This window comes from Plectropomus leopardus, chromosome 11 (genome assembly GCF_008729295.1).
Source record: "Plectropomus leopardus isolate mb chromosome 11, YSFRI_Pleo_2.0, whole genome shotgun sequence".
Taxonomy (NCBI): Eukaryota; Metazoa; Chordata; class Actinopteri; order Perciformes; family Serranidae; genus Plectropomus; species Plectropomus leopardus.
In genome coordinates, this window is record NC_056473.1 from 10,272,711 (window position 1) to 10,289,355 (window position 16,645).

At 40.8% G+C, this 16,645-nt stretch overlaps 1 protein-coding gene across 2 annotated transcripts in view; it reads left to right on the top strand.

The window, feature by feature from the left end:
* The window catches only part of tmem117 (transmembrane protein 117), a 53,007-nt gene that overhangs the window by 23,631 nt on the left and 12,731 nt on the right, over positions 1–16,645 (top strand). For both annotated transcript variants that reach the window (XM_042495454.1, XM_042495455.1), the window contains exons 3-4: positions 1,986–2,118; positions 14,415–14,514. In XM_042495454.1, the coding sequence (XP_042351388.1) occupies positions 1,986–2,118; positions 14,415–14,514 (233 nt within the window). The remainder of the gene's footprint in view (positions 1–1,985; positions 2,119–14,414; positions 14,515–16,645) is intronic.

A 16,645-nucleotide genomic window follows, 5' to 3' on the forward strand; every position in this document is an offset into this window, starting at 1 on the left:
GCTGTTTACTAACCACAGTGGCACTGAGATGTGTCCTCTTTATTATACGATATTACTCCTGACCTTCTAAACAGAACTGCTCGAAGTCTTTAACTGCAGCAGACCCAAAAATTTAAGGCAAATTCTGTGAGAGTAGAGCTGTAACGGAGTATGTCTATCAGATGCAGTGGTGATGGGGGGCATCTCAATTTTTTTCTATTAATTTCCTATGGATAGCAAGAGAAGCAATCGCATAGTGCACGGTGGGAGTGTTGCTGAGACTTTTGATGAGGAATTATGGTGCATTCGCTGGTCTGTATTTCAATAACATAGACTACATTGAACTTCAGTCCAGCACGATGGGTCTGGCTCAGGAAACATGGACCAAGCAGTCAAATTAGGCGTTGAATGTTTTCAGAAACTCAAGTATAAATTACAGAAGACACAGTAAAAGAAAGTGTATGAGCAGAGCAGGTGCCCATTTCGTTAGCTGTTTGAAATGGCGAGCAGAGCACCAGGGGCTGCCCAGCTCGCAGTGCGTTCATTAATCACGTGAATTCCATTATTGGGTAGGTCACCAGTGGGAAGTTCATCAAGCGACCAGGAGAGTGTGTCTCCTCGCATCCTCGTAGATTCTAGTGGAAATTTATTATTTAAAATCTGATTAAGTAGTTTGGTTTTTTTTTTGCATGTTTATTAATCATGGATAATGTAATACTTTGCAGGAAGGTAAGCTTGTTACACCTTGTTCTCTCATGAACAATTTTTTTTCCCAAATCACGATTTGTCAAAATTTAGCATAAGTGAAAGAATAAAGAAATGTGGCAGGTTTATAAAAATCAAACTTTACTGTGTTTTTCTCTTTGCATTCAAGGCCAGCTGAGCTCTTTTCCACTGTTCGAGTAGAGACGATAGCATTATTACCTTTCCAGGTTGTAGCCAGGGTCAAACAAAATGCTATTTGTTGCGTTATGGGAGATGTGGGATCCAGTGTTTTTTAAACTTGACCAACACAAATGACCAAACATTTGGGTATCTCTAAATCTGTGGTTTGAATTTGAACTTTGTTTTATGTATTTTATTTGTAAATCCTATTTGACCCAGGTCTGCATGACACAATGTGAAAAGCAGAATGCTTTTTTTACACGAGCAGTGTGGGAGGTAGATCAAGGACTATTACATTATGCAATTACATTATGTGCACCTAATTGCATCCACATGTTGATGTCAGTTATTTATACTGAACTTATGTAAGGTTTTTTTGTAATGATACTCTTACCAGAAAAAAAGCAAGCCTTTGAATTAAAGGTATAATTTTTTTTTCTTTGTGTTATTAGAATCAGCTAAAATACAAAACACATTGTCATTATATTTATAGCTAGCCACAGAGGAGCTAGAAGCACAAACTGCAGTCTTTTCAAGGCACAAAAACAAGCTTTTAGTCGTATAATGAACCTTGTTGTCTCCATGAGGTCTGCTGAGCGCCGCCACCAGAGGACAAGCTCCTGTGATTATGTGTTCTGTGCAGATGCCTGCATATCTAAACTAATGTCATGCTCTGCCAGAGAGATATTTCTCCATAATTTGATTCCAAGCCAGGATTGTATTAAAAAAAGACACCACAGGTCACAAATGTCTGAATAATTTCTCTAATCATGCACATCATAAAACACAAGCGAGCATCAATCCACTGACAGCAGGTCTAACAGATGCATGACATCATGTGCGTGGAATATTTTCTGTTTGGCTTGATGATGAAATGGTGACAGTTAAAATTGGTCAGGATAAGACAATTACTTGAAGGCCGTGAAAGTGACACCTCAAAGTGGCTCTTTAATCTTCATTTCATTGCCTAAAGGGCACGTGTCTGACAGAGTAGGACGTTATTGATCTATGTGACTAATTTATTTACTTTCATCTCCATTTTCGTGGCCATACATGTTAGCAGCTTTGACATGCTGTTTGAACCTCCACTGACAGCAGTGTCCTTGTCATGCTCCCTTTAGGTCGATACCTGCGCCTGAAAATGTTCCGCGAGGATCATGGCTCCTGGATGACCATGTTCTTCAGCACCATCCTCTTCCTCTTCATCTTCTCACACATCTACAACCTTTTCCTGCTGATGGCTGGGAGCATGGAGTAAGCCATTCAATCTCTCTCTCTCTCTGCCCCTTTTCCCTCATTCTCTGCTTCCCATTTGTAAGAGCGACTGTGCGCTCCCCTTTGGCTGGCATGATTGATCGAAACGTCTCGCCTGAACAGAGACTCGATAGCAGTCTGATTAATCAACCCCGACTTTAAATCACAGGTAGGAGCAGGCAAGGGGAGGGTGGTTAATCCTGAAAGATCACCTTCAGCACCCCACGCTTATTCTCCCATGATCCTGACTTATTTTTTGACACCTCTCTGGCCAAAAACCAAGATGTTTGCCATTCCTCTCCCAGTTAACACTTTGGTTTTTTGGCTCCTGTTGCCCCAGCGCACCTGCTGAGAAACCGCTGTGCACTGCAGAGCTTGACACCCACACATCAAGCCGGTGACAGGAATCCGTTTATGCATTTGCAATGTGTCCGTCTAGAGGAAGGAAAACATGCCCTTGAAGCCAGTCAGCCAGACACGAGGTCGCCGTGAGGTGATTTACCATTTTGTGTGTTTGGGGCTGTAAAAAAAAAAAGACCGTGTGGCAGGTGTCTATTCAGGTGCAAGCTGTCAAGAGGGAGGCCAGGGCTTTAATGGGATCTGTCCTTACAGTGCTGCTTTTCCATATTAACAACAGGCGTCAACTACCCATAAGGTGCAGGCAGATGAAGGCTATTAGCTTGCAGGCAAGGTGTTGTGTTTTTCTACGGCCAGAGGGATGAGTTTGTATAATCAGCCCATCTGTCACTCCGGCCAGCGCCGGTGACATGGGCATCCATCTTGTCCGTCCTCTCTGGTTGGCCAAGAAAAAAGAAGCGAGCGGCTGAGCGGGAGAGGGGGCAGGCCCACTGAGACGATGAATGTTGCTTGCTCAGGGAAAAAAAGTTACATTTGCAGTCACGCTGAGTGCATCTGTCACAAAGAGGATTCCTTTTTACTGCCTCTCATTTCCGCCTTGAAATGTCAAGAAAATGGGATCTTTTTCTGTCATTTTTTTACTGTCAGGAGTGTTTCACCAGATGACATCTGGATGATGCAGAGGGAAAAATAATGAGTCACTCAGACATTTTTGAGAGACGTTATGTATAATTTATAAAATGAAACATAATTTACATCCATCTAACAAGTCACTCCGCCCATATTAGCCGCTTCAGTTATCCAGACATAAAAAGTCGCAACCATTAGAAAATTAAACTGGCTGACACAACATCAAAACCCGTGATTATTTGGATGTGTGTTCAGCGGTGACATCAGTTATTCAACATTGTAAAGCTCTCCTCACAAAGACAGATGGTGCTGTTGTAAAGCGAGTGAACCCCGCTGCCTCCAAGACACCTGCACTCCCCTTCTTGTCCCTGTTTCCCTGCTTTTTTTTCTGCTCCAGCAATGTGTCCACTGAGGACCCGGGCCCTGCCAAAAACCATTAGTGTTCACATCTCTGTTCAAGACCGACATGTAAGAGCAATGTTCACACTCTGCCAGGATGCCCCTCGGTAGACGGGTCTCCGGGCCGCGAAAGCATGGATGCAGCAGAGTGAGGAAAAAGGTGGCTGAGAGAGAGGATGGGGAGTCAGGGGGAAGTGCTCCAGCCCTGATGATGCAGTGAAACTTAAGTCTTTTGATCTATGTCCAAACCCCATTTGCATCGCTCCCTACCCCTCACTAGTCCAACCCTCGCCCCGCAGCGAGGCTGTTGTAGTTTTTTCTTTTACCAAGGCACAAAGGAAAAGTACAATATCCCTTTGTGACTGCAGCTGCCCCTCTGTGGGAGTGAATGGTGTTTTTCCTTTTCATTTATGCTGAAAGAACAAGCCGCTGTGAGGTATTATTACTGCCAAGGGTTTTTAAAGGGTAGGTATTTTGGCATGGGTTAGCTGGCTTTGACATCTAGCCATGCTGGTGCACTGCAGGGGATGCTCTTGTGGTGGCTAGACAGGGCGTCCCACACACACAACTGCATATTGTTCACGTCTAGCACCTCGCTCAAGTTAGCTGGGACATGTTTGTGGGCGAGAAAGTGTGCGTATGAGTTTGTGTGGCGAGGCAGGATGAGGGGGGTGTTGGCATCTCTCTCCCTGCTGTCTCCCTGACCTGATGCTGTATGCTGCCCGTGCCCTTCGCTCATTAATATGCTTTAATTTTCTTTGACCTTTCAGTCGGTCTTGGGCTTGATTTAATTAAAACCAGCGATACATCCACAAGGAAAGAAGATAAACGGCACCACCAGCACTGTAAACAATCACCGATAAGAGATTGTATATCTTCGTGGATGACAAGTATTTATTCATGATGATTAGTCATGTAAAATGAATTCATCAAAGCCATTATCTCTGAGCTCAAAGAGATTTCCAGACTGCGCAATCTTACACGTCCCAACAGTGCCAATATTTAAACAACCACTTCCAGGTCAACAGCTATCAGCCTGTTACCTGACTTATATCATATCGGAGGGGGGGCCGGTGCGGGGCTACAAGCCCATCCATTGTGGCGCCCTGGGAGCTGTAAGCCACACTTGTTACCAAACCCTCACATCTGGGCTATTTGCATTTTAATGTAACTGTCAGATTAGGAAGGGGCTGTTTGTATGAAACCAAGGGAGTGTGACCGCCCAGGGAGTTTGACGGACTTCATGAATGTTTTGTCACGCCACACAATCCCATTCCACCATCTTATGGCGCCATTACCAGCCGAAATCAGCCCCTAATTAGATGGTGTTATTTAATTAAGACGGCCCAATGCGTGGCGTACACATTAATCACGACTAATTCAGAGTAAGGGGGTGGTAAAGTAAGTGGAGGTGGAGGGAAAGAGGGAGGGAGTTTGTGGAGATATAAGAGGGAGCTGGAGTTGGACAGTAAAGCTGTGAAATGACTTTTATACTTCATCTGTTTGTTACTCAGTAATCGGATAGACGGATGGATGTCAGGGGTTAAGCTGAGCAATGAGAGAGCGGAGCCAGGGTCAGAGGGAGTGTTGCAGCTGGTGGATATCTTTGACGAGGAGCAGGGAGGGATGGATGTGGCATTTGACTAAAGTGATACCCTGAGTGGGATTAGACCCCATCGTATGAGGGTATTTGTCTTTGTTTACGATGAGCCTTTGTGCTGCGTGCATGCTAGTCCCCCTCGTATGTCTGTTTGCTTGTCTGGCACTAAGCTGGGGTAATACCATGGACAAATGGATTTAGAAGGCTGAATAAATAGCATGTTGTGGTATGTAGATGCCTCCTGTTGCATGCATTCACACATGGGACTTACTGCTGCCGACAGTACAGCAGCATATTTCTTACAATGGGTTCTGTGATCTGGCCTCTACTTAACGGGCACATTTGGTATTTTTCAATCCAGGCCCTATTTTCCCATTTTGTCTGTCTCTAAGTGACTAATGGACACAACAATTCTGAAAATTGGTCCAGTATTGAGCGAGAGTGCTGCAGCTGTCGGTGGCAAAACAGGCTGCAATGTAACTACTCAGGGCATTTGTGCACCATCCATCTACATATACTAAATGTGTTTGTTTTTGCAGCTGGCAAGCTCAGATTTTTATTTGAAGTTCCTGACAACATTATGAAGGGTCCCTGCAGAGATAGACCATTTTGTTAAAGACTAATTTGGTTTCTGTTGACTTTTTATTTGAATGGAGTCTGGTGAGTTTGGTGATAGCGATTTTGGGGCTATTTTTTGTTGAACAAAAAGGATCTTACTCTTTAACAAATCTCTGTAGGGTTACTTGTCATAATATTGTCAAACACTTATATTAAATCTTTGCCTGTCAGTGGAAAAAAACAAGCACTTTTAGTTGACATAAATTGGCGGTGCATATATGCCCCCAGAAGTTACATTGTAGCCTGTTTTGTCAATATCATCTGCAGCGCTCTGGCTCAATACTCTCTACAGTTTCAACAGTTATCGTCTCCATTAGTCACTTAGACAAAAAAAATGGAAAATGGGGTCCAGGTTGAAAAATACAGATATTATGCTTTAAAGCTGAAATTTACGACAAAAAAGCTTTTTCTGTTCTGTCTTAAGTTAGATATGAATATAGATAGTCATAGATGGCATTGGGCAGTAATGCATTACTTATCAGTTAATTTCGGTTAGGTCTCTTGAGTGTTCAGTGAACAGACTTGCCCATGTTGTGTTGTCTCGGGGCAGGAGTTTGAGGTGTGACCACACAAACCAATCAACAGTTCTCTGTAGCAGAGTTTTGTGAGCTTCTCAGAACACAGTTCAGCTGATGGTTTGTGGGTTTTGCAATACTAAAATAAACAATAGATACTAGATTTATTATTACTGTATTATGAAATTGAAAGTTGGGTTTTATTCAATAAATTGTAATTAGTTAATCTTTCAAACAAAAATACCCCAAATTCTCTGGTTCATGTTTTTTGTTACATGGTAGAATATTGAAGGTTTTTGGCTATTGGATGCTCAGATGAAACATTTAATTGATTGTGCTTTTGGTCTACAAAATGGAAGAAAATTACTATTCTTTGTCGGAAATCACTCTTTTCATTTGCAAAAAGTTTAATAATTGAATCGAGAAAATAATTTCAATTTGATCTAGAATAAAAACATTTTTTATGCAGCCGTAAAAGAAATAATCCTTGTGAATTTCTGTGTTTTGACCTGACTTGTTTGCGTTAGTATATATACAACACCAAATATGGTAGATATTTTCAGAAACAGCTTTATCATTTAGCCTTGTTATAGAAACCTGTTGCTGTTTGTAAATTGCAGTAAACATCTCGCAGTTTGGATTCATTGATCTTTCTTTGCCTTCCTCACGCTGCTACTCTCATACTTTCACACACCCACAGCTAATTTCTAAGCTTATCTCCAGCTGTCTTTCACACTCCTACACATGCACATTACGTTGGTATCTCGAAAATGACTCATTACGTATTTAACAAGCGTTTAGTTAGCGTAAAGCTTTCCCTCCAAAGTCAGTTTTTCTCCTCTAAGAATCCCTCAGACACAGACTATGGGCCATATGAAGTGGTGCAGTCGGTCACTTCCTCTCTGATTATATTATCCTGCTGTTTTCTGGGACAGAGGGGAGGAGCGTCGGCGGTGGCTGCAGCCGCCTGCCTCCACCTCATACTTCACTGTCACATATAGAGAAACAGCCACATAGTAAACAATAAACATCATAACCTTGACGGCGGTGTGCGTACACAGGGAATACTATATGTATCATATTATAGATGAGTGTAAGTGTGTTTGTGTGTGTATGTGTGAATGGAAGGTGGGGAGGGGTGTTTTAGCAGAACAGATGGATTGCCCCGGCATGTGCGCATGTTTGTGTGTAATACCACGCAGACACACTTAGTCATTTCTACCTCATGTTTCATAACTACTCTGTCTGATAATATCTCAATTCCATTGTTTTAAAGCCCAGCAGTTTGCATGTTGTGTGGCCAATTTTTCAATATAGACTAAATCATAAAGAAGAAGTCGTGACGCTTGAACATACCACACGGCAAACAAGAGCAAGTATTTATTTTACCAGTTGCTAATGTGTGTGAGAATGCATACTGTGGGGATGCTGCTGTCCAGTGCAAACCATGTGTTTCCAAATTTGGTGATTCTGAACTTTATTTGATAGGACAGCTTCAAAGTGAGGGGGAGAGAGAGGGGTTGACATGCAGCAAAGGGCCGCGGGTTGGAATCAAACCTGTGGCTCCTGTGACAAGGACATAGCCTTTGTTCATGGGGCATCTGCTCTTCCAAGTCAGCTACTGGGCACCGCAGTGATTTTGTGTTAATAGAAAGGATAAATTGGTAGGAAAAAGAAAATACTTCTACTTGTCAGACTAAGAAAATACAGTATAAAATCATGGGTTTTCTGAAAAATAGCATTGTAACGTGAAAACAGTATGTGTGACAATATGTGTAAAAATTAAAATATTCAAGGTACCTTTTAAACAAGTACTTTCACATGATCATATTCAGGAATGGATGTTTACATTACAGATAGATAAACCTTTTCCTCCTAATCAACATATTTTTACAAACTGCTAATTTACATACTGCAATCTGCACCTGCAAACACGGCACTGATTGGAGTTCTCCGGGTAGAATATTCAGATTTCTGAAAGCAGAATATCGTGTTTCTATGTGCTAAAATACCTCTAGAATACTTAAATGAAAAACTAAATTAAAAGTGATTGACTCTTGTCTGTAGCGAAGTAGGAAGTCAGGACATTTTGATGGAGTAACAGCTTTCACGGCAGAGTAAGAGGAGAGGAGTTATTTTTTTAAGAAGAAATGATGAACAGTCGTTCAAATTATAAGACAAAATATGTCGCTTTGGAACGAAACGTATCTTTGTTTTCTGATCTGACACCCCTATCAGGATGACATCATCAGTCTGTGCCTATTACAAATTATTGGTGAAAAATAAATCAGTTAAATCAGCAATTAAAGTCTGGTTTACGCACAAAAAAAGACTTGGTTATGTTGAGCGAATCATCATGGTTTGGTTTAAAATTACCACTTAAGGTTAGGGGACCAGTAGTAACCACCTCGTGGTCATGGTTAAAAGAAATCAACGTCGCATTTTCACAGAGCCCAAAATGAAGTCTTCATATTGCGTCTTGCCCAATCAACAGTCCAAAACCCAAAGATTCTTCATTTACTATCATTAATGACAAAAAAACTAATGTTCATGTAAATCAGTGTTAGGGTATGAAGACCTGTGGTGCGTTCCGAATCCCATACTTTTTCTTTTTACTTGTAGTAGGTACTATGGCTGCCCTTGCAAAGTATGTACTGTTGTATGCAGTATGCACGCAATCAGACAATATAATCATTATAATCATCATATATTGCTAATATTACCATGTGACTGGTCATCAGTCACTTGATTGCACCAGCTGTCAAGATGTGATGAATCTGCAGCTTTGCAAAGGATTGTGGGTAAGAATAACCAGAAAAGCATGCTGGCTTGCATACTGCAAAATGCGGCTGGATGTAGTAGGACATCCTGGTATTTTTGGCATACTGCATTTTACATACACTTTTTCTGGCATACTAAATAGTATAGTATTATGGATATTGGAACTAAGGGCTAGTTTTGGACTCTGCTATCCTACTGCAGAGATCATGGGGGGAATAGTGGACCTGATACAGGGCTGTCCGGGATATTGCCTGATGGTATTCACTCCCTCTCCTGAGCCAGGGGAATGATAAGGACGAAAGGACTCAATCTCCAGCGAGTTTAATACAATACGTGGGCTGATTCTGTGCTGAGTGATGAATTGAGATTGAAGTTTTAAGTTGCCTTGGGAGATGCTTTAGTGATAGTGAAGAGAGTGTGTGTTGACAGCTTTATGCTCCCTGGTAACTACTGCTGCTCAGCGTTGTATACTGTAAATACGACGTTAGGTACTGTTGTGCACGGAGACGGGACAAGCAATGCATTTCAATGTTGGACCAGTCAAGGTCGCAATTTAATGTTCTGAATGAGTCCAGCCTTTACAGGGCAGCAGAGGTCACTCCGTTACCACGGGCACTAAATCACTGGCTGTCTGACAGGGAAAACAAGTTTATGAAGCCCGGCATGAAGGTGCATAAGTCTAAGTGGACAGTGAAAAAAAATAATGGAAATCAGAGTATTGATGAGTCAGAGTGGTGAAAGCTCGCTCAGCAGCTGTTTTATAAGCTTAATCATCAAGGCTCTCATGGGCGTTGGAAATCCTTGAGTCGGAACTTTGATAAAAAATAAATAAAAAAATTAAACCATTAAGTTTTTCCTTTAAGTTGATGAATATATGGAAGAGTGCGTGGTTTATAGCAAAGCATGACATTGCAAAAGAGTTCTGGCACCAAGCTGCTGTGTGGGTTGTGGATGAAATGGGAAAATCAAAACTGTTAAACTGGGAATATGCTTGAATAGTTTTATGCTGATAAAACCTCTTAACAGCCCTACTCCATTACAATGAGTGGCTAAACTGCTGTATTTTCTTACAATAAAATATGTAATATTTATAAACTGAAAATGAAGCACAAACAATTTTGATAGTGATAGAGAGCCTTGCCAGGCCTAGAGGTGGTACCCCTACCACAGACCGTCTATTAGGATTAGATCTTTAGATCAGTTTTTCCCTTATGTTTGATTTTTTTTTTTTGTGTGTGCAATTTTGGTAGCCTATGTAACCTACAGAGACCTCCACCACTGTTCTATATTGTATATTTAATTAGTGCACAGAACAATAATTCAGTTAATTAGTTAGTCAATTGACAGATTAATGGACAATTATTTTGATAATTAATCAACAATTTTAGTCACCCTTTCATCAAAAACTGCAAAACTAAATGTGGAAAATGTTGGGATTAGCAGGTCTTTCTTTGCCATATGTTGTGTTTATTGGGTTTTGGAATGTTAGTCGGACAAAAACGCTAAACGACGAAACGCTATTTCAATGCACAATGACCTCCCTTTAAAGTAAATAAACTGCAGATTAGTCAGTGTTTAGACTGGTGATTTTAAGACATCACCATGGGCCTTGGGTATTTTGAAGTGTTTTTTTTTTTTTTAGTATTTTCTAATTAATCATTAGATTAATCAATGCTCAAAAAAAATCATTACTTACCCCTACTATTTCTGCACCGTAATACAAAGCTCTGAAAGTAACTGTGTGCTCCAATACAATGATAACGAATTACCGCCTGGTCTGTCACAACTTAATATACAACAGTATTCAGCTAATTATAAAAAACAATCTTGTGCACAGTAGGTGATCCACTGTATGATGAAAACAGCTATAGTTCGACTGGAGTGAATATAGATGGAAGAATTATGATGTGAACATAAGCAGTAATGGCTGAACAAAGAAGAGTGGAGAACCATCAGGAACTCAAGCTTTGTCAAATTTAAATACAATGAGGAAATGTCTCGGTACACAATTTTAGCCAAGCAATCTCAAAGGCATCACAGTGAAGATATTAAAGCAAACCAAATAATGTCACAATCCTGCAGATGCAACCCAAATGCCAGAAAAAGAGTTTGCATTGAATACTTGTACATTGTCTTTTAACTACTGCTTGTAACTTTAGCTACGTTAAAACTATGTATCTCAACTATGCTGTGGTGAAGGCATGGTTTGGTTGTGGCTTGGAAAAGATCACGTCTTGGCTTAAAAAACCCACATTTGGTGACACATAAGCTGCTAGAAACGCAGGGACGGGTTAGTCCCCACACCCAGGTTCTGTGGCTCAAACGCTGCTGGGAAACATCTCAATGTCTTGTTTAAAAACAGCCAATTTCATTTCAACAAACAACGCCACAAAAAGTCACCATAAGACAAGTGTTGTTGTTTGTTTGTTTGTGCTCTGCAGTCCATATATTATGTTACTGTAGGGATGTTTATATGATATGCATGAAACATGAAAATGTGAAACACTGCAAAAGCTAATACCCACTGAGAATTTTTTTTTTTAAAAGTAGCAACAGTTCACTAATTTTATTAATTTAAATCATGTTTTATCTTAATTAAAGTGAACACAAATTCATATATTTGGATGTATATATGTATATGTCAGTACAAGTTAATTAAAGTTGGTAACGCAACTAAATAACCTCAACTTACTTATGTTAAGTATATCCACTCAATTTCTCAAATTTAAGACAAAACAATTTTCTTTATTTTTTTGTTTTAAATTAAGTCTCATTAGGTTTTACATGTAGAAATTATGTTGAGGGAATGAATAAGTTGAAAGCGTGCAGATGACAAATGGTCAGGTGAAGGAAGCTAATTTAATTATTTTAATAAATCTAAATCTAAATGCTTAAGATATAATAAAGAATATTGACTAGGATGTATTTTTAGTCTTTTTGATTTTTGGGAAAGTAAAAACAATGAAAATAAATAGTTACACATTTATATTAAACATTTTTACTTGATAATTACGTCTCCAAACTTAGAGACCATAGCATGGATTTTTGCAGTGCATATTCGTGGTTTTCAGAAATGTACATTGCCAACACTTCCTCTGGCGTCTGGGCTGGCAGATGACCATTTTAATGCAACAGTTAGAATGGCCTTTTTCTCTGGTTAATGTCACACTGGGGTAACGTCCAAACTCCGAACTCTATAACTCTGTGCCCTCTGTAGCGCAAAATTGTAATTTCTTGCATGCGATGGAACAAGACTTTGAAAGGCATTGAAATGTCCTTGAATATTTTGTCTGAACAAGTGTGGGAAACCTGATAACATTCCACAGAGGGTCAAAGCTGGCTGAGCCGGCCGCGCTGGCACTGACACTGCCACTGGCTCTGCGATTAAGCTACGGGAGCCATTTTGGGGCTGATTATTCATGGTGCTACTGTACTGATGTTCCACTACACTGAATTCTCTCATTAGGTCATCCGGCTCTAAAGGCCATTAAATTTTCAGTCAGCATGAATAAGTCAGAGAGTTCTGCCTCTGATCATGCAGTGCGAGGAGTCCCCAAACTCATCATAGGTGCTCTGCGGAAAAAAATAAAATAAAAAATAAAACCCTCTCTTTCAGCACAGGGGTAACATTTGCTCCATTAAATATGTGAGAAGGGCAGGGGTTGGCGGCGGGGTAGTTTTTTTAGATTTAAAGGCTTGCATGTGGTGCCAGACAGCGTTTCCAGAAGTATCGATCAGAATTTTGCTGCGGGTAAATGACTCCCAATGGGATCTCCTTGGTAACTGGAGCAGTGCCAGGCCACTGAATGTCTAACTGACTTAATGCAGATATAAATCGCCATTCCAATCAAGGCCGTTTTATTTGCGGGCTTGAGCGAGGCAATACGTCACCTGCGGTACTGCACGTTTTCGTCAATAAAATCCTGTCAAATCTGTTAAATGCATGCTGCATTGACGACATATGATTTACAATGTTTCCTTTCCTAGGGAAGAGTATTTCTCACACAATCGCAGTAAACAGGTAGTTGGCATTTTGTGTTACTGGCTCGCCACAACTACTCATCATTGTTCTGTATCGCCTGTGAGCATTTATTATGCTTTTCAGATCTGGATGTGTAATGTAAAAAGGCACGAGCAATTAGCATCAATTAAAAATGAACACCTTTTAAAGCTGCTACATTAGCTAATAGCTTAAAAGGATTACTCTCTATTGCTTTTCAAGAGAGTGTTTAGACTTGTATGACAGCGACTCATTTGGAAAGTGAACCGTGCGCTAAATAGAACTCTTAATGCAATCAGCGAAGATTAATTAAAATAAACCATTGAGGGGAAACACATGTATAGAGAGAGGAAATGAACTGAACACCAGTGGGGTAGTAGGTGAGATTTTCCAGAGCCCTCTGTACAACAGAAACATTTTTATTGGTGTTTGCTGGCGGCCAGAAAATGACCGGAGGAAAACAAAGACGAATGGAGCCATTGACTTCAAGCACGACCCCTTGAAAGCACAGCCAGAGCCCTATCCATCGCCATCTATTATATTCATGAATGTGACCTGTGGGGGGTGAGCTGGAGCTTAAGGGGGAGGTGATGGGTGCCCACCTGCTCCACTCAGCCTCTAAGACACTGGCTGCCAGGAGATCAAACAGGCCTCCTCGCTCCCCTCTGTTCTCCTCTCCTCTCCCCGGCATAGGTCCCATATAGGAGGCGACTGACCCACTTTTCCTCCCTCCCTGTGTTATTACCTGGAGAAAACAGAGTGATGTTGTGTGTGTGTGTGTGTGTGTGTGTTGCGTGGGTTTGTGGGGCTGCACAAAAGCTTCTCATCTTCACTTACTGTACAGAGATGAAGGCGTAACTAGGACTCCAAAGAAAGCATGTCATTTCTTATCAGATACTACTGCATGTGAGATTGTTTCTCTAATGGCGTGCCTTGACCCGGTCTGTGTTTCGCTTCTGTGCTGCTGCGGTTGATGTTAACTGCACGTTAACAGGAGGGATCTCTTCGGGATGGTAGCGTTGATTTGAAATCAACTCGACACGAGACAAATTTGCCAAGCAAATGGATAAAGTGGCCAAACACTGCAGGGCCAAATGAAAGCGGTGATGCTGCATAAATTCCATCGCGCTGATGTAAATTGTTTATAATCCTCAGGGCTTTATGGAAGGTGAAGCCATCGCTCATTGTTTTCACAGCATCAGATTGATATTGATTCACTCTGACAGCTAGCATCATGATACTTAGCAGCAGTGACCATTTTCTCTTTCGCCCTCTCTTTCTGGCTCTTTCCCCATTGGCTTTTTTGTCAGCCTTCCTTTTCTCCCCCCTTTTTACTACCCTCATAACACATACTGCATTTTTTATGTCCTTTTCACTTGGTCTTTTTTCCTCGCAGGCCTCACATGGTGACAGAGTACATGGGCATCAGGAATGAGAGCTTTATGAAGATTGCTGCGGTGGGGACATGGATGGGAGACTTTGTCACTGCTTGGATGGTGAGATTTTGACTCTTATTTATCCTTAACATTAGATAAGTTAGCATTTACAAAGAGGAAGATTTCATTTTGAATTTAAATCCTGCATTATTAAAAACATTGACATGAATTTATTTTTTTAGCCATGCTAGCAGTGTGTTTTGGTAATTCTGTAATTTAAATCCCCAAACTTATCAGTTCTAACAGGTCAGCATTAATTTGTTCAGAAGTTAATTTCATCAAATGTTTATTTAATAACCATTTTCAAAAACCAAATTAAACCAAATTAAATGGCATTTTTCTTTTTTCTTTTTTTTTTTGCAGAGGACCAATGTCATTTCAATGATTGTGAGAATAAATAAATACATCCTAAGTCTTAAATTTGTTGGACTTAATATGCTCTGCTTCTGTTTCACAGGGCTGTATCAGGTTATTAGGAGTACTTTGTAGTTCTATAATAATTATAATAATTTTTCTATAAAAATTGTTGCAAGCTGTGTAACATCACAAAAAGTGCTTTCTTGCAACACAGAGCAGGTGAATTTTATTATCAGTCTCATGCACTACTGTCAGGATATAGTGAAGTTTTAGGAAATATGAGAAAAACTATTTATCATGCAAGTTACCAACTACAGCTTCATAATATGAAAGTGCCTGAAAAGGCAAAAACAGTTTTTCAAGTGAATGAAACCCAAATGGATAATGCATATGGTGCTGTATTGTCTATGCACATAATTTAGCCCTCACACATTCAACTTCGCAGCCATGCAATCATCCCGAGTTGTCATATGAGATGATGCACACATGTCATAAACATGAAAGTCTTTCCCAACCCCTACAATCCATCCCACATGACATGTTCATGGCACTTTACTGTCTGACAATGCAGCGCCAAGTCTGGGAGGTTAAATTGGAGATACACTTTTAGGGCCAAAGTTTAATGGATACACCCTTTTGAATGAGCTAATTAGCAACAATGACAGTCCTATGGCATCAGCTGCTCCGGCCAAACTTCATATTATTTGCTCCACCGGAGGTAAACAAGCAAGGAATAGCATTTATTCATCCATCTTTTCTGGAATGCAATGAGCATTACAGCCAGGCAGGGTTAAAAGCATGGATACTTTTAGCAGTGTTTTCAGATCACAATTTATTCAGTTGGTATATTAAAATCATACAGATACACGGTGTAGCTGTTCTTCAAACTCTCATCTGATTTCTAGGTCAGGTGTATTCTCTCAGCAGTTGTAAGGCACACACTTGAGGCCCTCTGTGCCGATCCAGTTCAATCTGTTACCAAATCCTCAGAGTAACATGCAGTTTGATCTAAGAAGGGTCAGAGGAAACAATGAATGCACAGGGAGGGACAGAGTGTTGGAGGAGAAACCTACCTCTGTTCATTTGTCAACATAAAGAGAGGAGGAGAGCTCCAGCGGGAGTGGACTACCTGTGGTGGGAGGAGTGGGGCTGAGACAACTTGACAAGCTCCCTCACCGGTCACATTAGTATTCCACAGTACATACTACAGAGAAAGAGAGCGGGTGGAAGGAGAGACAGGAGGGGAGAGAGGAGGAGGGAGGTAAGGAGTAAGAAACAGAGGTGAAGGGGAAAGGGAAATGTAGAAGTCTGGTCAGAAGGGAGACGGAGGAAGCAGCGAGTAAGAAGGTGAATCAGGTGTGTGTGTGTGTGTGTGTGTGTGTGTGTGTGAGAGAGAGAGAGAGGGAGAGAGAGAGAGAAAGTTGGGCCAAGGCAAAGTGCTGATTCCAGAAATTACTCACAAGGTTTTTTTTTTACATTCGATTAATTCAACAAGACACTTTTGAAGATGACCTCTGTGTCTCCTTCGCCTTGCAGATTTACATTGTGTCTTCACCAGATGAGCCAACAGGAAGTGTCTGTTTTTGCAACGGTATAACGGCAGAAACGTGTCAGACATTGCCTGATTCAAATCCATTTTTCAGCACAAACCACAGTATCTGCAGTGAGGCGTTTTATTGACGGACTGACCTTGCCCCTGCAGTGGCTCTACTCAAAGAATATAGAGGGCATGCTTATACTTATGTATAAAATGCTCTCTGATACAACTCTGCATCCATGTGAGAAAACCTATGTATTGAAAGCAATGACAATTAGATTGACATTATGAAAACAT